General features: G+C 38.5%; 2 protein-coding genes across 2 annotated transcripts in view; both read right to left on the bottom strand.

Annotated features, from left to right (window-relative positions):
• Nucleotides 1–1232: 1232 nt before the first annotated feature.
• Nucleotides 1233–15054, bottom strand: LOC139963607 (ras-related protein Rac1-like). The gene is made up of 5 exons (XM_071964545.1): nucleotides 14645–15054; nucleotides 12273–12344; nucleotides 6618–6735; nucleotides 3522–3728; nucleotides 1233–3021 (listed from the first exon to the last, which is right to left on the bottom strand). Exons 1-5 carry the CDS (start codon nucleotides 14686–14688, stop codon nucleotides 2875–2877), a joined length of 588 nt encoding a protein of 195 aa, XP_071820646.1. The 5' UTR covers nucleotides 14689–15054; the 3' UTR covers nucleotides 1233–2874.
• A 6985-nt stretch (nucleotides 15055–22039) lies between these two features.
• Nucleotides 22040–22528, bottom strand: part of LOC139963606 (ras-related C3 botulinum toxin substrate 1-like) — a 17668-nt gene continuing 17179 nt past the window's right edge. The window contains exon 5 of the mRNA XM_071964544.1: nucleotides 22040–22528. This exon is cut by the window's right edge and continues 1396 nt beyond it. The gene's annotated coding sequence lies outside the window, so the exon portion shown is untranslated.

Below are 22528 nucleotides of genomic sequence, written 5' to 3'. Positions count from 1 at the left end.
TATTTTTTATGTTTGCAGGGCCTGGTCTTGTTATTCTTATACAAGAACCCTATTGGGAATTTCTAAATGAAAATTATTTGGAATAATTCATCCATCAAGATAAATGATAACATTATTTTCTATAATTGTATGTATCAAAAGGGCGTGGTGAGGGTGGGCATTAGTTGGACAGCAATAATTGTCTCCTTTCATTAAAACAGTTTAGGCAGAAATTTTCTCTTGATGTATTTCTATTCACTTTATATCAAGGTATTATATTAGCTATACCTAGACATTGGAAAGATAATATAGCTGTGGTAAATAATGATTTAATTGATAATTATGACATTATACAACAAGCTCCACTCAGGCGCGTATCCAAGCGGGGGTGCGAAGGGGGGGGGGGGGGCGCCCCCTTGAGCATATTTTTTTATGATATCCCTAGTAATTTCAAAATAGAAAATGCTTAGATGCAACTTACAAGGCCTGGGTAGTGTCATTTCCAGCGATCTGGGAGGCATTTTCCGCCAAAATATTCTTGTACGCTTCGCGCCAACTTATGGGTACGCTTCGCGCCAACTTATGGTGGCGCTAGATAGTTTGCCTACTGGCTTCGCCCCTCCCTTTTGCAAATTCCTCGCTACGCGCCTACGTTATATCTATAGGACTTTAATAAAGGCTCTATATGTACCCGCTGTCGTTATTGATACGAAGTCAGATACAGGTATATAGTTATTTTAGGTTTTTGTGTTCGGAGTGGGAAAGGAATCGGCAGACGATAAAGTAGAAGAAAGGGTAGTTTACCTCCATGGTTATATGTACAATGGAATATAATACTGTCCTTTATAACGTACCGGTGCTTAGAACTTAAGTCAACGCGCGCAGAGGTACCTCCTTTTGGTAGGGTCCGGTGCTGTAGGGGTTGGTCCGGCCGCTTGGTACATGACTGGTTAATGCGTTTTCCACAGGTAAGTATTTATAAAAGTTCAGGTAAGCAGGTTGTTAATTCTGATTAATTACGATAACGACGTCGGTGCTGGGCAGAATTACAGGAAACGGAAAGGGGTTGTTATAAGATAAACATCCAGACAGGTTCATATGTTATGGCAAGAAGGAATAACTCAAACAGCGGCAGTCGAAGATCTGAGAGGCTGCGTCACGGGAAAGAGGACTAGCGCCACCGTCAAACTGCTCGTTATATAGAGAGTTCGGCCGACCGTAACCGCACCTTGGCATTCAGCATGGTGTAGTTTGACAATAAAGGAATCCGGCCAAATACTTAGAATGGTAAACACGATACACAGACAAAAACAAATTGACTTTGCATTACACTATTGATAAATGGAATATTTATTTTGAGTTCAATGATTTACAAGTGGCAGACCATTTTCCGTATTCCTTTTTTGATCATGTAATGAGAGTAAGATTCGCAATTTTCAGATTCGTTTTCTCCACCGTATATTAGGAAAAAATTACCTACCATGTGAAACGAATATTAATGAGAACGCTAGATGTATTTTCTGTCATGAGGAAACTAATGAACACCTTTTTTGGAATTGTGGTATAACTTCTAATTTTATATTGGATGTAGAACAAAGTATTTTTGGAGCGCAATTTGTTTTTACCAAACTGGATATTTTCTTTGGCTATAAACTTCTTTTAAGCAACCCAAACCATTTTCATATTTTTCACTTGAAGCAGTACATTTTTAGTAAAAAAAAAATATTGAATGATTTTTTAAATAAATATAGGTTCATTCTGCAAGTGGAAAAAAAACTTAAAAATTCGAAGATATTCCGTAAAATATCGCATGATAAGCTGTGTATTGCTTTTACAAATTGTCACTTTTTATTTGAATGAAGTTAAGGACATATTGTATATACCAGAATGCTTCATATATAACATTTATATTTATATGTCTATCGTGAATAAATGAGATGGAAAAAAAATCTTGTAAAAAACAAAAGACTATAGCCACACACTATAGTGTCTATATAAAGCACGTAAAAACAAGCAAGACGAACAAGTTATGAATAGGTGATTGTTCACTTTTGACCGATATCCTACAACTATATATGAGACTCATATGATTGGTTATCGTCCTTGGATATATGTAAATCAAGTGTTAAAAAGCGCTGATTGGTGGAAAGTTAACATATGATAGCGATGTGTGCAAACTTTTTCAGTAACGTCTTCAGTCTCGTTCTGTATATCAGATAGTGAACAGCTCCATACCTCTGTAAGTTATAATAGCTAAATTAATCAATCATTCATGAATCGAGAATAAATCAGCGACTCCTTTCCTTGCCTCGCCACCAGAAATTGAAATTAAGCCTCAATTACTGGACCAGGTTAACTAAACATATGCCTATGTATAAATTATTAGCACGATATCTCTGCGGCATTGTACAGTCAAATCTAGCCCTTCTTCTAGCACTTTGATGTGCCTAGTCATTAGACAAGCGATCCACAAGCTAACTGTTAAGCCCATCACCCAGGAACTTCTACGAGGATTGAGCCACGACCCATCAACAGATCCCACCCTCAAAATCGTCGGATGCTCAGAATGTATGAAAATTAGATTGAACTCTGGACGACAGCAAGCTCAGAAAACTGCAGATACATGGGCGTGGGAATAAATACCAATACAAGTTTTGCGACCCACTTGTGAGTCGCGCTCCATTGTTTGTGAACCTTCTCTGCAGACTGCATTGTCTCCGATATAATTAATACGGATTAAATCTGAAGGTATATAGACTGCTTGTAGTAACGTTTTCCATCCTCTCGCGTGCACGTTGCTTGAGTTTCTTATTTCATCATTCAGTTATTTCTTCTCTTCTTTCTTTGGCATAAGAGTAAAAATCAGACTAAACCCGAGTGGATTAATGAGCATGCTCACATTATGCTGCATTTATGTGTATTGTTAGATTTACATAAGGCAGCCCGTATTGCTTCGTGTAGGGTGACTTTCAATCCTTCTTGTGTCAGGGCGGAACATTCAACATACTTAACAGCTTTAACCTTCTTTTGCAAACGCAATCCCTATTAAAGAGGAGAAGAAAAGAAATTAGATAAACAACCATCATGAGACTCGGAAATGTGGATGTTTTCACTGATACTGCTGGTACTTATAGGGAGCGCATAATCGTTGGCAGCTCAAGAGGAACCCCCCCCCCCCCCCCACTCCAAAAATCTGGAATCTGTGGTATGGAATGCACAGAGGGACCATTCCATTTTGTCTGAAAGTTTTGAGGTAACTCTAGTTTTTCCCCCATCAAATTAAAGTGACATTTACCGGCGCCCTTGAAGTCGGCCAGCTTCCCTCCCCCATCCCACGAATGGAAACTTCCTCCGCCACTCCTGCTATATGTAACTATCAGTTTTGGAGAACTTTCCTTTCCCATGTTTGAAACATGATGAGATGTATAGGTAGGAAGAGACCTTGCGGTAGGGAGTAGTGGTATATGAAAGGGATTACAATCATAAATTTATAACATTTAATGAAAGATAGATAGAAAGATAGATAACTATACAAACCAAACCTGTGAATGTGTTATCACTGCTGATTCGCTATCAGACTTCCTCTGTTGTTCACAGTTTCCTTTTTCGTCACCCCTTAGGTCCTGTTTGGTTCCTACTAGGATGATAGGTGTATTTGGACAGTGGTGTCGTATCTCAGGGTACCATTTTTCTTTGATATTTTGGTAGGATGATCTTGACGTCAGTGAGAAACATAGTAACAACACACTCTGTGGAATATAGAACATATTTATTTCATATGATCCGACATTTGATAGTGTTTATAATATATTTAGTTAGGGCATGCATGATCATTACCGGGGTATGATATCTCAATATCCATAGGTGTACGAGGCGGGGGGGGGGGGGGAGGTTGCCCCTCCCCCATATTGTGACGGTCCCGAACGTCTATGTCAATAGGGCCTACAAGAAACCTTTAATATATATATATATATATATATATATATATAGGTACTAACTCTCTACATTAATTGAGTAATGCTCAATTAGACAAATTAATATAAGACGAATTAGTGAAGGTAAATGCTTCGTAAATGGCTGTAAATTTCGTGTTAATATCTTACCGGTCATTACCAATTTTGACATCCTGCCATTTTGTGGGGGGTTGGGGGTTGGGAGGGGGTGGGAGGGAGGGGGGGGGTAATATAAGTGTAAGTTTTACTCAAGGAAGCATGAGTCAAAATGTACGACATTATATCTCGAAATTAACTTGAATTTGATTTAAGAATTTCGACTTATCAATCTAAATTATTTGATTTTCTATGTCATTTCTATAGGATATTTTAGTTGCGCACCTACAAAACTAATTATCCCGGGGCTCTCTTCCCCTCCACCTCCAACCCCCACCCCCACCCCACCCCGCCCACACACACACACACACTCATCAGGCTAGTTCGCAACTGCCAAGACACCTTAAAATATCGTGACCATAATTATGAATATACAATATTATGACACCGTTTTCCAAATCTCGTTGTAAGAATTGGAAACTTTGTATCCATTCTAGCATTTTTTTGGTGTGTATTTCCAAGACGGTCCCTTTGAAAGTTTTGTACACGAATGTCTGTATAAAACACACCGTTAGTATATTGCACTTGATATATCATATTGACGTCTTAATCAGTGATGATGACCATATATAGACAATTGGAAAAGTGCATTGTCACTACGATCAATCTCTTTGTGCCCGTTCTATTGTAGTTTTGTGTTTGTCTTTCCATGACAATATTTTCTCTTTTGTTTAGCGTACCATGCAGTGACAATGTCATTAAACTAGATGTTCACAATGGTAATCAGCGCAGGGCTGCAGGGCTAGCTGATGTACAGCAAAACGGATCAGCAGAAAAGCATATATGGATCACTACTGCTGCAGTATACACTATATTGTTATTATATATAGTATGCAATGCTTATGCAATAATGATTTAAAGACGTGAACTTGAGACAATTTAGGGCAAACTTCCAAATCTGGAACAATAAAGACCGGGAGATATAACGACTTGTATTGTATAGTATCAACAATGAAGATGACACAAACTTGTGGAAACACCTTGCAGCTATATAGTTAAAGGGGAATCTAACACACAACAATGGATCGTCGATAATTTAGGTCAAAGAGACACTACTAACAAACAAGTCCGCCCCCCCACCAACCCTCATCCGGCCCTCCCCTGCCACACTCCACCCGGACTGATGTTTCCTTGAAACTATATCATATTCTATGGTCCGCCCCCCCCCACCCACCAACCCTCATCCGGCCTTCCCCTGCCACACTCCACCCGGACTGATGTTTCCTTGAAACTATATCATATTCTATGCATGGTTAAAGAAGGTTTTCATGCAGATTAACAGCACGTTTACTAAAGGGATAGCTTTCCTCATTTTGACATAAATCTCTAACTAAACGTTAACATTAAGTTTTTTTTTTCTCTGAGCGAGGTAGGTCTAGCAATGTTGGTGCTAAGATATAGAAATTATTAACATAACCAAATTATTCCACTAAGCAGTGGCGTGTACCTGATTTCAAAAATCTGAGGGAGGGGGTTGGGGAGCGACTGATTAAGGCATGAGGCTGAAATTTTGAGGCAGACCCAGAGGAGAATAAAGGATTTGTTAAAGGAGGAGAAGGGGGAGGAAAAACTTGGATCACTGTACGTAGCTGATTGTCGGGGGGGGGGGGGTGGGAGTCCACTCCAAAATAATAAATTTTTAAACGTCAAATTGGTGCCTACTGAGGCAGAACTTTATAGGTCTCTAGATGTAGCTCAGGATTGTGCTAATGAATAATAATAAACTCCCAAATTCCCCGGACTGATTTAGGTACGGAGATGAACCCTTATGGGATGGCCAGATGTGAATGCAGTGTTTTTTTTTTTTTTTTACAAAGGTGGGTTTAACTGTCGTGTTTTACAAAGAAGGGGTTACTGTCGATGGTAATATAAGCATGTATGGGGGAATTGTGCAGGGCTTCTCCCCCAGAATAAAAAACATATAGAAGACAAATTATGCATTCTGGGGCATATTTAGACTGTAATTTATAGTTTTTGTTAGTAGCTCTAAACGGAAGTTTGTGCAAATAAACAATCAAATTCAAAGTTTCCCCGACTGATTAAGGCAGGGATCTGAAAATGTATGGGAGTGCCAGAGGCAAGTGAAGAATTTTAAAATGAAACTGAGGTGAGGGGGGGGGGGTTGTCCCGGTGTCATTGAAACTGTCTCATATGTAGGGGGTTGGGAGATCCTTCCACAGACACAAAATATACGTAAAATGGTGCAAAAGCGAGAGGGGGGAGGTCACACCCGTGGTAGTGGTCCTTTTCGTCTCCGTCGGAACCATTTCCCCCGACTGAAGATCGGAAGTGGGGATTGCCCGTGCCTCCTTTGCCACTGGCACTATGACATCACACATTGTAAAGATGGGTGACCCCTGACACGACTAGACGACTATTTTAACCAGCCCTACCTTCCATACGATGGATTACTTTTTGCGGGAGTTATGTTGTTTACAAGCATTTTCTTCGTAAGAGTTCTACAAAAGTGCACGGATTAGGTCCGGTTCTCCTGTGACTGCCTGAAAATGTTGGGTAACCTGTACTTACTGTATTAAGATAAGATAATGGTCGTACACGGTCCAGACATTCTTGTCCAGATGTATCCCATAAATCTAACATCACTGGTTTTCCATCTACGTTCACTTTGACTGTATAGTTTTCATACCTAAGGGAAATAATGTACATAATATGAGAGTCGAAAAATCTAAAAGAATTCTTGTTCCTGCTTGTATACGTTGATCAATCTCAACAAAACGAAGAAAATAATAAATTATTATCCATGTATCACCCCCCCCCGCCCCCCATCCCTGAAGATTATTCAAACCATATTCAATCGACAGATTGAGAAAACCACCAAATTCCTTATTCCTCCTTTCTGTAACCTCACCATATTGCTGGGACATAATATACAATATGCAATAAATATCATATTTATTAAAGGATGAAGTTATATGTGGCAAGTTATATGGCAGCCTGTTTAAACTGTGTCACGAATTATCGATAATAATAATAATAATAATAATAATAATTATAATAATTATAATATTTTTTTTCCATCTCATTTATTCTGTAAATACATGCATGTGTACATATGAATATTGAATGCATTTTTTTTAACGTATCTAATAATATCATAACTATCGCTTATACGTAGTAATTTCAACGTTTAACTGAGTTCATGAATAAAATGACAATTTCTGAACGCAGTACAAAGGCTATCATAAGTTATTTTGCTCCGAATATGAGATCTATCCAAACTTTTTTCTACTTGAAGGATGAACTTAAATTTATTGATAAATTCATTTAATATTGGCACTTCATTATTCATCTTTTGACTAAAGATATAGTACTTCAAATGAAAGATGAGGAAATTATACGGATGACTCAGAATTAGCTTGTAGCCAAAGAAAATGTCACTCTTGGTGAAAATAAATTGCATACCTAGAATACGTCGCTCAATATCTAATATAAAGTTTGAAGTAATTTGACAATCCCAAAAAAGGTGCTCTATCAACTGAAAGCGTCAGGAGAAACTACCATGGCCCACGAAATCCTTGCTGGTTTAATGCCAAGTGATAGGTTCATATGGTTATATATAAATATAGGCCTAACATATAACCGCAGTGTTGAAATGACATGAATGATATGGTTATATATAAATATAGCCTAACATACAACCGCAGTGTTGAAATGACAATGAAAGACAGGTAACGAACGAGGAAAGAGTTAACATAAAGTAAACTCCAAGTCTGTGGTACAGGATATGATACTTCAACTGAATATTAATGGGCGAATGTGTGCACATGGTTACCAATTTCTTCGAAGCCACATTTTTTTAGCTTCTGTTGTGGTCAATGTTTCAAAAGCCGCAAGGCTTTTATTGGTATACAGCAAGGGCGTAGGAACCGGGGGGCTTGGGGGCGCCAGCCCCCCAGTGAAAAATATGGAGGGGCGGAAGTATCATTCCGCCCCCCGCTTCGCAAGTCAGAAAACCCCTTTTTCATTTCCAAATGAGAAAAAAAATCTCATTTGGAGCACCAAATTGCATCTAAGGCCAGGTGAAAATGCAAAAGTTTTTACAAGATGGAGTGGGTGTTGAAGTGTGCTACATTGCACCAAATTGCATCTGAGGCCACTTGGAAATGCCAAAAAATAGAAACCCCTTCCCCAGGCCGGCCATCAGTCTTCAGCCCCCTCCCCCACAAAAAAGTACCTTCCTACGCCACCGGTATACAGCTTTTCTAATATCAAGTTGGTTCACTGGCTATGGTTGCATAAACGCCATGGACAGTCACGGAGTGTAACTCCGATACACGGTCCTTCAGCACTCCATTTTCTTCCACGCTGCCCTACCCCACCCCCTTACCAGTTCTTACGAAGAGAAACAACGTCATTTCACTGTTAGGTTTGTATAACAAAGGTGTTAGGTATATATAAATAAAGCTGTTAGGCTATGGTCTAGGTGTTCTCTAACAACTCCCTTGTATAAGAGGCTCCATGGTAGTATCAAGCATGAATGTACGGTGATTCATACTGAGATGTGAAAATGACATTTCATGCAACCATATGTATAACCAATGCGCATGGTATTTATGCTAAAATGCAACTCAAGCTATCATATACACAATGACTCATAGACCTATAGGCTTAACCTATTTGGTATTGATCGCATACATATGCGCTCTATAATTTCTACACTGATGTAGATACAGCCATGCACTAATATATATAAATTCAGATTTAGTACTTATTATTTCATTGATATATTCAAGTAGAAATTTGTATGTTACACTTACTCACGTTTTGAGATATATGAAATTAATAGGTCAGGTTTCATTACCCCAAAATACTGAGTTTTAGTAACTCTTTGACCTTCATATCCTTACGTGGTAATGCATTTTAACAGATCTTTGATAACTTTACTCCATTAGCGGATATTGTACCTTGCATTTCTGTAAAAGCCTGCAGACATAGTTTCACCACATGGATGAATTCACCGGTCATGACCGCATATAATAGCGTCAATGTATGGCAATGTGATTCGTTAAATATCGCTTATAGAAAGGAAACACTTTGTTAACAGAAATGAGTATTTTCCTTGTTTGTTCTACTTATTCATGAGACGTAATTTACACGGTATGACAAAGACTGAATCATTGCCCTCGCTTTCACCACTTCTGACTTAGTCACATACCGAGGGAAACATGAATTACCAAGAAGTTAGTTAAATAGCTCAATGTAACTTCAGGGGCGGATCCAGGGGGGCCCGGGGGCCCGGGGGGCCCGGGCCCCCCCTTTTTGAAAATCCTGATTTTTTTTTTTTTTTTTTTACCGCGTTCGAGGGAAAGTGCCCCATGCGTGATCAGTGGCGTAGCTACGGGGGGCCTGAAATTGCAGACATGAGATCCATATTTTCAGGCTAGGTACATGCTGCTTAGAATACTCGGGAAGTGCCGTTTCCGGCCATCTGGGGGGTTTGTAAAGCCAAAAATTTTCTTGTACGCTCCGCGCCAACCGATGATGGCGCTCCGCTTAGATAGTCTTACGTTCAGGCGCGGCTGGACCAGTCAGACCCCCCCCCTGTCACAAATCCTGCATCCGCCCCTGATATGTCATTGAATATTCCACAAAACAACTTTTTATGTCCACGAAACTGTCGAAACATGATTTTCACTATTGGTAGAGATATAAAATATTGGGAATTCTGAATTTCCTGCAAACATGCGGCTGTGCCTGTTCAATACTCACTACTGTATCGCCTTAAAAAATGATGAGTGGAAATAGTTTCTCCAGGACCGTATCGTATCGTGGGTATCGAGTGCGTCTGATATACGAACGTACGTAGTACGTACGTACGTCTATGATGATATGCACTGTACTGTGCTGATAAAAACATAGGTGAATTTCACTCCATGGGGGTGATCACTGAGCACATTCCGGTATAAGAGTGAATTTCCACTCCATTGGAGTAAATCTTAACTCCTAATAGAGTTATATTCACTCATATTAGGAGTAAGGGGTTAACTCCAATAGAGTTAAATTGTACTTTTAATTTGAAGTGCGCCGAGTGATCACTCCAATGGAATGAAATCCACTCATTTTTTTTTAGAGTGTTGCTAGATATAGGAAGAAGAAATTTACATACCAATACATGTTATCGGTTATCGATTGGCACAAAAAGCCAGATTCTGATGACAGCTGCCTCAAGAAACCCAATAAATGGCCTAATAAGCACCGAGCCATCAATGTGGACCATTACCGAAACATCGATGCGTGTTAGTCTTCCACCCCCTCCCTCTAATGCTATTTAAGTCCACATGTGGGCATATCCTGCAAATCTACCGGTAGCCCACAGGGGTTTGAGTTGGGAGAAAGGCCTTGACAGCTTGAAACGACAAATGATGCCAACTTCCCTCAAGTTAAAAGTCTGGCTGAGTTGGCAAGGCCAGTCAGCATGAAAGAGAAAAAACTTTTTTTGCATTTCTGTCACCAAAGTTGCACATCTTTTTGGTTGCTATTTTGCCTCACAGGTGCCATCTCCTGCGATCTGGGGGGTGCTGAAATCTCAAATTTTCTCTGTACGCTCCGCGCCAACCAAGGTGGCGCTCCGCTTAGATAGTAAACTCCGCCCCCCCCCCCACAAGAAAGAACAGCCCCCCATGGCCCCCCCACTCAAAAAATCCTAGCTACGCCACTGTGCGTGTAATTTTTTGTAAAATAAATTTGCAAAAAGAGTACACCATCATTCTGATAAAGTGAAGGTGAGAGGGGCACTCTGACTGCATCAATAGTCTCCATCTGGAAGGGGGCATCCAAGATGAAATGTATGTATGTATGTATGTATAGTGATCTTCCCGCAAGCAGGAACTCGCGAATGGCCTGGAGTAGCCTGGTAAAAAGTAGTTTGCATCACCACCTACTCCCCAAAGACGTAAATCCCAGCTCATTGCTCGAAATTGCAAATATATGCCCGGCAAACCATGAATACATGATTTATTGGAAATAAATTTTACTCCAAACTTTCACGAAAAGTAGCACCAGATTGCACCGAGGACCTCCATATTTTGTGAAATTTTCCCAAAGGGGAGGGGGGCACCCACTCCCCTTAGACCCCTCCCCCAGGACGACGATTAGGCATTTCCCATCTGGGCCCCCCCTTCGGCGAAATCCTGGATCCGCCACTGAACTTCACACCTTCAATGTCATTTCAGAAGAAGGTGAGGTGGACTTCCTGTGTCACAAGTTTACGCGGATATTTCAGGGAATGATTCATACATAATACTCTCATATAAAAGATACTTTCTAAGAATAAATCCTTGATGTTAACTCCGTCCTTTAAATAGGTTAGTACGTTACCGTATGGGTTATCAAGCACTATACCGACTATTTCAATATATGTTAACAGGTTATGGTGTAATTCAATTACACAAAACAGGCTAGACCAACAGTGCAACAAAAGTTACAGAAAGAAATCCTTATTTTGATGACTGTAACTCCTCTTGTCAGTGCAATTCAATGCTATACCCTATAAATTTGTACAACAAATATATATATATATATATATATATATATTCCTTTAATTGTCACGTGGCAGCAGGTTTATTATAAACCTATAGGTGAGAAAATCATGAAGTGACTCAAGCGGCGTATTATGCCTATTACCGTATCCGTTACAATATGACTCAATGTGTGTCAAAATTTGATATATTAATCCTATTTAGACGGGGCTTTTTTGTACACACGAGTACGGTGTTTGACTCCCATGTTTAATACATGCATCTGTTTCACAACGCTAGGATTATCGGTATGTCTGGGGGAAAATATCAGCATGTTACAAGATAATATCAGCACTCAAATATCAAAATCAATAATTATGTTTCACTCTCAGTATATATCAGAAATAATATCGACATGTCACAGCTCAAATTATGGCCATGTCAAGAGTTACGGTAACTTATTTCCAACATGACAAAACATTTAGAATTATGGTTTTTACCCTATCGGCGTTCAAAGCTCGACAAGAACAAACTGCATGCATCCATATAATTAAGGCATCTGTTTGTATGGAGTTATTAATGAAAATCGATTTCATTAACTTGAAAAACACAATATTTAAATTCAATATAAATTTGAGGTACACTATAATTTGACGTCGTTCTTTTAATGAAGTTATATACCAAATCGATATACAGGCCTACTTACACGGTCGGTACATACTCCCCAGAAAACGCATTTGTGACGTAACTAATCAGGAGACAAGATTTTCCAACGGCTCTGTAAGATGAAATAGAATTATATTAATCACTTATCATAGAATCGGGATAAATTTATATTCAAAATCTATTTCTAGTGTTATTCAAATTGCGGGAGCTTGGTTGTGGGTGTGGTACCGGTGGGGGACCTGGAAAATATGGGATATATAGAATATTTTATTATAATTTTCAGTATATTTTTAAACAAAATTACAATACAAAATGGCAGAGGAGCCCGGATGTCGTTATTGTTCGCGGCCATAGGCGTAGGAGGCGAGGGGGGGGGGGGGGGCCGACCTGGCACTCGATTTACCTCTGAACTTAACGGCAAGATGAGTAATAAACACAATACCCCCTGATCGCATATTAGTAAGGGAAGTACCGTCACCAAGCAATCTCAAGACCCACCCTTCCCCCAAATGCAACACTCCTTGAAGTAAATTGGCAATGGAATGTAAATAAATGTATATTTATTTTCAAAGAATTCGGATAACCGAGAAATGTATATACTGTAAATATTAATGCCAACTGTCTTACATCATCCCCCCCCCCCGCCCCCAGTTTTTAAAGAAATGTTGTTTTGCTGCTGTTGTTGTTGTTGTTTTGCCCAGATAAAGATTACATAGGTACGGTATTTAATCTGCCTGAACTAAATTTCAATTACCTCATATCACAAGTGTATAATATTAACAATTAGAATACAGGTGAATTCAAGCTATATAAGATATATGGAATATGGAACAACGCAGAAAGGAGGTATTAGAGAAATAATGTATGGGACTGAGATGGCCATATATGTATCACTGAGAAAGCAGGTTCTGTATATAGCTTGTCTTTATCTGTTACCTATATACAAGCAGAACTTACCGTATATTCAAACTATACATTTACAAGGCAATGGATGTTTGAGAGAAAGCAGGTTCTGTATATGGCTTGTCGTTATCTGTTACCTAAATACAAGCACAACTTATATCTTAACTACATGTACAAGGCAATGGATATACGAGAGAAAGCAGGTTCTGTATATGGCTTGTCTTTATCTGTTATCTTACATACTAACTACATCTAAAAGACAATGGATGTTTGACAGAAAGCAGGTTCTGTATATAGCTTGTCGTTATCTGTTACCTAAATACAAGCACAACTTACATACTAACTACATGTACAAGGCAATGGATGTTTGAGAGAAAGCAGGTTCTGTATAAAGAATGTCGTTATCTGTTACCTAAATACAAGCACAACTTACATACTAGCTACGTTGGTTTGATATAACTGCTCCCTATACTGAAAGTGTTGTGCAAAACAGTGCATGTACAAATATGACATAGCAGTTTCAATTGAGTAATTGATGATAGGAACCATGCAAACATTCAGCATTGATTTCTTTGTTTGTATTTCAGAGCCTGACGTTTTGGCTGACAAGAAGTATGCTAAAATTACAATAATTGAATAATGTTGGACTCAACACTTATTAACGGTATAGCAACTAATTTCTCGCCTGATAGTACAATGCACATATGATATACTTAGTTACGTTTCCGTCGATAAAAATATAAACACCTCAGTCTCGTTCGAACGTTTGATGAAAAGTGATTTAACTAGTTTTAGCTGTCCTCAGGCCGTATTGATGGGATATGTTTGTCATTAGTAGAGGAAGCAATAGAACAAGTTTTCCTAAATTTGTAACTTGCTCTTGGAAATTGATGATACAACATAGCGGGCCTGTTGATCGTGAGGAGAAACAGTTGTTTACCATCAACCAGTCAGTTTCAGGAATCACATATATCTTATTTTTTTTTATAAATAAACAGTAAAGATTATTAATGTAAAATGGCAACGTGACACGGACAAAGAAATGCCTGTCTTGGATAATTATATGGGGGAATAACTAACATAGGCTATCAAAAGTAGCTAAGCGGTGGTAACGACATTTTATTTGTTATAATCTGACTTTGAGTTGTTATCCAAGTTTGTTACGATAAAGCTTTGAAGGATAGATTCATATGAGGTGGTGAAGTATATTCAAGTTTACACCCTTTCTCATGTCCAAAGAAATAGAAGAATAAATAAGAAAAATCAAATAAGAAAAAAAAAAGGAAAATAAATAAATTGAAAAATAGTTACATTGTATTAGAGTTTTTCATGATAAGAAAATAGAAAATCAATTTTATCAATGGCCAAATGAGAAGAATGGACGAAAAATTACAAATATACATAACTAAAATATAATAAATAATAATAATAACGCAACAATATATCATTAAAAGAATAAATTGATGCAGAAAACTTTGTTGAAATTATAGCAGGCAACTCTGAACTCACCTGTCGCCGACAGTAACACACTTAACAATTGTCATATCTTTCATGGTGATATTGTTTACTTGTGCAGAGTGAAACAAGAAGCTAGAGAAAATAGGCAGTCAAGTTGGTGAATGCACTGATTTCAACTTTGTCAAAGGACTTCTATTACCTACCGTTCTTTTGAACTGTTGAGAAATTTTGGAAGTGCACCAGAGCGTGGTGGATCTCAGGCGGCACTGGTGACACATCAATCGCACAAATGGTATAGTATACAGTATATAAATAATGAACTCCAGGCACGCAGGCAGGCTATAGTCTCAGTATATATATATATATATACATAGGTAGTCTTTATTAGTTAGTGTATACACGTAATCTATGACGTATTATATGCAACTTTCCCCGTATATTCTGTAAGGGAGCTGCCATCATTATTTTTTTCTTTATTTATTATTATTATTATTTTACAACACATTACAATGAATAAGTCAAATATATAAGAATAGCAGATGTGAAAGGAAGTGATCCCAACCACACTAAACCACACCCCACATACTACCACCTCCCTCAACCTACCACATCCCGTGAGAACACAACGGTTACGATTAATAACATGTTGTAAAGGTATATAATTTAACGCGTTGCCTAAAAGAAGCAGCTGAAGGCCCTTAAAGGGTGTGAAGACACGTGCAAAAAGAAACGTCTAATGCCGGTAATCTGACCTAGTTTCGAATGAGGTGTAACAGAAGCGTTAGACACCACCATCGATCCCAGAAAATACACACACAGCTTGCTACCGTCGATAATTAGACACTAGTGTACAGTCAATACGTACAGCACGGTCAATACCCACAACACAGTGTACATCTGCACACGAGTCATTTTGGAGAGCAAATAACTGTAGTTTCGTAGTTTTTCGTGAAGTTGGCTCTTGCTTGTTGGTTGTCATGGTGAAACTGTGTATTTCTTAGGGGTAGAATATACAGTTGAAACATGTACTGAGAGCACTTCCACGAAAAGCTACAAACTTCAATTCGAGTTTGACTTGGCTAGTAGTATTAAAGCTAATTGTAAGAACTGCAGAGCCCACTTTACCATCGCACTAACTGCGTTTTGTCGTAAAAGTAGATCAACCAAGCGTGACAGGATTTTAATGCAGCCATCTCTGAAATTTACTAATAATAAATTTCAGCTTTCCTAGGCAGAGTAATTTGGAAAACAAGTTTTCACTAATCCCTCAATAAAACAGTGACTTTGCCTACCATAACCACAAGCTTAGAATAATTACTTCATGAAAGGTTGCGAGTGATGTCGAACTTTAGTATCGTTCTCCGCTTGAGAGCAGCAGATGCAATATTGTTGGTCGGCCCGAAGATGAAGGTCAAAATGTATATGGGCCTAGTATTAATATAATACTAATAGTAATACTAATACTAATAGCATAGCTGTCGCAATACAATAGCCTATATATCCTAGGTACTACACAAGACTACACTAAAATGCGTGATGCGCCAGTTAATTTTGTGGGTTTTTCATATCACGAACATAGGCGTAGGAGCCTAATTTGATTTTTTTTTGGGTGGGCTGTAACGACTTGCCCGAAAAATATAACCAAATTTTTTCGCGCACTCCGCGCGCATTCAACATGTTATTGTGCATATCATATAGGCATTCATCGGTTATTACATCACATGCCAATAACATCATTCATTATCCGTCTTATTACCCTTCCACATTGTCTATAATTATTGGGGAATTCGTTACAACAGTAATGATCATAATAATATAAGTTTAACCATTGAAAAATACATTGCAAATTATTATTCTTTCAGTAGGTGCCCCAAAAATTATCAGCATATTGCCCGAATTTTCACCAAAAACTTGGGGAAAAACACATTGCAAATTATTCTATTTTCAGTAGATGCCCGAAAAATTATCAGCATATTGCCCGAATTTTCACCAAAAAAAGGGAAAAACACATTGCAAATAATTATTCTTTCAGTAGGTGCCCGAAAAATTATCAGCATATTGCCCGAATTTTCACCAAAAATTTTGGATTGGGGGCTGCAGCCCCAAGCCCCCCCCCCCCCGCCTCCTACGCCTATGATCACGAAACCATTACTTACCACTCATACCGACATTTCCCCCAATTGAGTCCCATATATCTCTCTTCCGGGTAGAATCCTTAAAATTCTTGTCTGTTTTATCGTATAGTGAGGGATTCACCCTCACAAATTCAACCAATTTCTCATTTTCTTCGTGCGCCATAATGATTGGTAGCTAGTTAGGCACTTACAAAATTGTGACGTCAATATAAACAAAGGCGCTGATTGGAAAAAACTGCGCAAATCGGATAGTCGTCCGATAAAAATCGCTCTGCTGACCGATCGTAAAATATAAATTGGATCGGACTACTTTATCGGAAGACAATCCGGACCGATATCGTTGTAATGTGACCGTCCTAATAGGAAACCCAAGCTTCCGATTTTTTTCTGTAAAATTCGGAATCGTATTCCGATCCGATATCGCTGTAGTGTGACCGGCCCGAATCTTCATCGTACCAATAATTTCTTGGGCACGCTGTGATGGGACACAATTAAAAAAAAAAATACAAGAAAACGGAAAACTTATTAGAGACACTTTAAACCGTCATCGTCATCGTCGTCGTCATCATCATCATCATCACCACCATCCACCATGAACGCCACCATCATTATCATCATTACCACCACCACCACCACCACCATCATCATCATTTTTATTATTATAACTATTATTGAGCCAGGTCACGCCCGGGAAATAACGTATGTTACTCTGCCTTTATTTATTGGCATTTTCTTAAGTTTTTTTTTTCATTTTCCAAGTACATATTACAATGAAAACAGACATTTTTATTCAAACTTTTCCCTGAAGCCCCACCCACCAATGTCACGCGGCTCCTATCGTCTGGCATAACTTACTTCCAGCAATGACTATACTCTGGACAAACTAGCCTATCTTAACACGTCCTGGTCTCCGTATGGTGTAGAGTCCAGCGTCGTCAGTAGTTTTAAGGTTCAGTCTCGGTCCAGTGTTAACATTTCTCTTCTTTCCCTTGAACTTTGTAATACTTGAAAATCCCCATTTCAATATCTTGTTACTTACTCGATATAAGGTTGATTGCATGGAACCTGTGTTAACCTAAACTCGCGATTCTTCCCTGGCGTGCATCACAGTATATAGGTGATCTGTGATGTCATCACGTGTGCTGCCCCCCCCCCCCCAAAGAGTGTTATTTTCCTATATTATATATATTCCTATATACTTCTATTTTGTGATGATTTCATGACAATGCATTTTGGCCAGTAAATATAATAAAGAGAAAAACATGAAAGAAAGGTATTCGCAATGAATCAGTGCCGTAATGACGTCATCCATTCTGCTGTTGCCAGATGTATCAACAACAAAAAATAGGAAACGATCAATTTAAAAAATAAAAGTCCATGCCATAAAAAATTGCGATGTGTTAAGATATACACAGCAAATTTTGCGAAGCAAGCAATTTCAGCCTCCGAAGTAACCATATCAAGCTTGAAACAAGTCATTCCAGGGGTTGTTGAATTTCGAAAACCAAACAGTGACTACAATGTTTATACCACTCTTCGGACAACGACCTATTGAGCAAGTCACTTGTGGGTAACACAAAAAAATAGTACAACAGCAAAGAAACAGGAAAGTTACATCTTGTCAAGTAAAGACAATACTACAACCAGTCATATATATAAACTGATGATTTTCATCCGTATGGACTTAGATTTTGAAAGGCTAAAAGCCATATTCTTCAAGAAATAAGCTTTGGTAATGATTTTGTTTCTAAATATATATATATGTTGTGTTGACTATATAGTTGATAGACTATATAGATGAAAATGCTTTTTCATTTGAAATGTTGATGATATTGGCTATACGATAGAAACAGATTGTGGTTGTATAATAAAGTCGCTAAAATACACTATAGTGATGACATTTGTAAGAATACTGACATTCTTAGTCATCTTTCTGAGTTCTATCATTTGTTATTCTCAAGTGAAAATTGCAATCCCAACACTACAACTACAACCCTTTTACCCAAGAACAGGTGTGATGGAAAACTTAGCATTAGTGAATGTTGGAAGCCCTTAATTCTTTTGCGGATGGCAAAAGTCCTGGTAGTGACGGTCTTTCAGCTGAATTTTATAAACACTTTAGGCCCATTATCGGCGATTTGGGTTTGTAATTCGCTCAATTATGCACATGGGGAGATCAGGATGTCTGATGAACAAGGGCGGGTATAATTTCTTTGATTCCAAAGCCGAATAAAGACCACACTTTCGTTAAAAACTACCGCCGTATTTCTTTATTGAATGTGGATTATAAAATCGCTGCTAAGGCCCTTGCTACCAGGACCATGATTAACGGCATTGAAGACTCGCCCCAAACCGAGTGCCGCCCTCTGCCAACAGTTAACTTTCCGTTGCTTACAAGTGAAGTTTTTTCTTGTCGCTACAAAATGCATACAGTAATGAAACGTGATACCTTGTTATCTTTTATATGGACCTGATCAATCTGTCCATCGCTGCTATATGTGCTGTGGATATTGACCGTAGCTGTATATATTGACTGTACATTAGTGTCTAATTACCGACGGTCGCAAGCTGTGTGTGTATTTTCTGGGATCGATGATGGTGTCTAACACTTCTGTTACAACTCATTCGAAACTAGGTCAGATTACCGGCATCAGACGTTTCTTTGTGCGCGAGTCTTCACTCCCTTTAACTCGAATCGAACTGGCTTTATTAAGAATAGATTTATTGGTGTTAATATTCGGTTTGTTTTATATTGTATTGATTATTGTAAGGATAATAATGTGCCAGTTTTTAACCTCTAAGTTTACTTTGAGAAAGCGTTTGACCGCCTTGAATGGAATGTTATTTTCAGATGTTTGGATTTCTTTAATTTTAATGAGGATTTTACAAGATGGGTATATACGTATCCTTTACTCAAGTAGCCGCGTGTGTTTTTTTTATAATGGATACTCCTTCTCATTTTCCCGTACTTCTAGTGGAGTCACACATGGCTGCCCCTTAGTACCTATATTTCTATAATTTGTGCAGACAACTATATTTCCACTGGGACCCCTGCATGGTTAGTGCAAAACCTCAATTTATTACTGATTTTCATTTTATATGGTCTCTGGGACCAGTCACTGTATTAGGTACTACTTTTGATAGTGACAAAGATAGTCTGTTTCGCCTGAATTACACTCCTAAGTTGTCCCGCCTGAATTACACTCCTAAGTTGTCCCGTCTCAAGAGCAGATTAAATATGTGGTCAACAAGGGATTTGACAACTATCGGGAGGATTATAATTGTTAAAACTTGATCACTTTCACAGCTTGTCTTCTTATGTCAGGTGTTACCAGACCCTCCAAATATTTGTGTAAAGAAACTTCAGACTATTCTTTTTCGTTTTATTTGGGCGGGTAAACCTGACAAGATCAAGCGTAACACTTTAATTGGTTCTATTGAGAATGGGGGCTTAAAGGCTCACATATTAAATCCTTTATTAGTTCGTCTCAAATGCACCTGGATTAAAAGGTATACCGACGGTACTGCAGCGGACTGGAAATTGTTTGTTTTTTAATTTTTATTTAAAGAAGTATGGAAATAATTGTTTATTTAATTGCAATTTTCAAAGTAATGATATTAATAATGCTAATTTATTTTTAACAGATGTTTGCAGGGCCTGGTCTTGTTATTCTTATACAAGAACCCTATTGTGAATTTCTAAATGGAAATTATTTGGAATAATTCATCCATCAAGATAAATGATAACATTATTTTCTATAATTGTATGTATCAAAATGGCGTGGTGAGGGTGGGGCAATTGTTGGACAACAATAATTGTCTCCTTTCATTAAAACAGTTTAGGCAGAAATTTTCTCTTGATGTATTTCCATTCACTTTATATCATGGTATTATATTAGCTATATCTAGACATTGGAAAGATAATATAGCTGTGGTAAATAATGATTTAATTGATAATTATGACATTATACAACAAGCTCCACTCAGGCGCGTATCCAAGCGGGGAAGGGGGTGCGAAGGGGGGGGGCGCCCCCTTGAGCATATTTGTTTTATGATATCGCTAGTAATTTCAAAATAGAAAATGCTTAGATGCAACTTACAAGGCCTGGGAAGTGTCATTTCCAGCGATCTGGGAGGCATTTTCGGCCAAAATATTCTTGTACGCTTCGCGCCAACTTATGGTGGCGCTAGATAGTTTGCCTACTGGCTTCGCCCCTCCCCTTTGCAAATTCCTCGCTACGCGCCTACGTTATATCTATAGGACTTTAATAAAGGCTGTACATGTACCTGCTGTCGTTATTGATACGAAGTCAGATACAGGTTATTTTTAGGTTTTTGTGTTCGGAGTGGAAAAGGAATCGGCAGACGATAAAGTAGAAGAAAGGGTAGTTTACCTCCATCATTATATGTACAATGGAAATAATACTGTCCTTTATAACGTACCGGTACTTACAAACTTAGAACTTAAGTCAACGCGCGCAGTGGTACCTCTTTTTGGTAGGGTCCGGTGCTGTAGGGGTTGGTCCGGCCGATTGGTAGTGCGTTTTCCACAGGTAAGTATTTATAGAAGTTCAGGTAAGCAGGTTATCAATTCTGATTGATAACGATAAAGACGTCGGTACTGGGCAGAGTTACAGGAAACGGATAGGGTTGTTATATGATAAAAGTCCAGACAGGTTCTCACATGTTACGGCAAGAAGGAATAACTCAAACAGCGGCAGTCGAAGATCTGAGAGGCTGCGTCACGGGAAAGAGGACTAGCGCCACCGTCAAACTGTTCGTAGAGAGTTCGGTCGACCGTAACCGCACCTTGGTATTCAGCATGCTGTAGTTTGACAATAAAGGAATCCGGCCACATACTTAGAATGGTAAACACGGTATACAGACAAAAACAAATTGACTTTGCATTACACTATTGTGATGCCGTTGGTCATCATATCTGTCGCCCTCTATTTGCCGTAGGCTACATTACGTAATTGTTACAGGTCACGTGATGTCTGCTCACCAGCTCAGCTGAAGCAGACCTCAAGAATTGTGACCAGTCTTCGCTCCCGATCTGAATCGTTCGGTTCGGTAGTAGCCCTGGCTCCGACCATTGTGGTCGTACTTGTATCTGTCTTGTATTCGTCTTTTATACACTTTTGTACGTATCGTTATAGGACTCTACTTCGGTATTGAGACCTCGTTTGTGACCATTATCGTTAAGTGCATGTTTTTCTACCTATTATTGAGGGCTTCGTGCCGATGTATTGTTTGTACCGTGGCTGTTTATAGTAATAGATTGCGAAATCTACACAGCGCTTGTTCTTTACTCGTTTATCTATGTGTTATATCTTTTGCATGTAATAGCGAGATTTAAGGCTCGTCGTTACTAACATACAACCATCCAAGCCGCATTTGTTTCCATACCACCACCAGTCCTCAGCAGGGAATATTTGGACGCCCCAGAATCTTAGACTGAGTTAGCGTTACACTATTGATAAATGGAATATTTATTTTGAGTTCAATGATTTACAGTGGCAGACCATTTTCCGTATTCCTTTCTTCATCATTGTAATGAGAGTAAGATTCGCAATTTTTAGTTTTGTTTTCTCCACCGTATATTAGGAACAAATTACCTACCATGTCAAATAAATCTTAATGAGAATGCAAGATGTACTTTCTGTGGTAGTTATGAGGAAACTATTGAACACCTTTTCTGGAATTGTGGTATTACTTCTAATTTTATATTGGATGTAGAACAAAGTATTTTTGAAGCGCAATTTGTTTTTACCAAACTGGATATTTTCTTTGGCTATAA

The sequence above is a fragment of the Apostichopus japonicus genome, chromosome 22 (assembly GCF_037975245.1).
Source record: "Apostichopus japonicus isolate 1M-3 chromosome 22, ASM3797524v1, whole genome shotgun sequence".
Lineage (NCBI taxonomy): Eukaryota > Metazoa > Echinodermata > Holothuroidea > Aspidochirotida > Stichopodidae > Apostichopus > Apostichopus japonicus.
The sequence above is the reverse complement of the archived record's forward strand: the minus strand, read 5'-3'. Positions and strand labels throughout refer to the sequence as shown.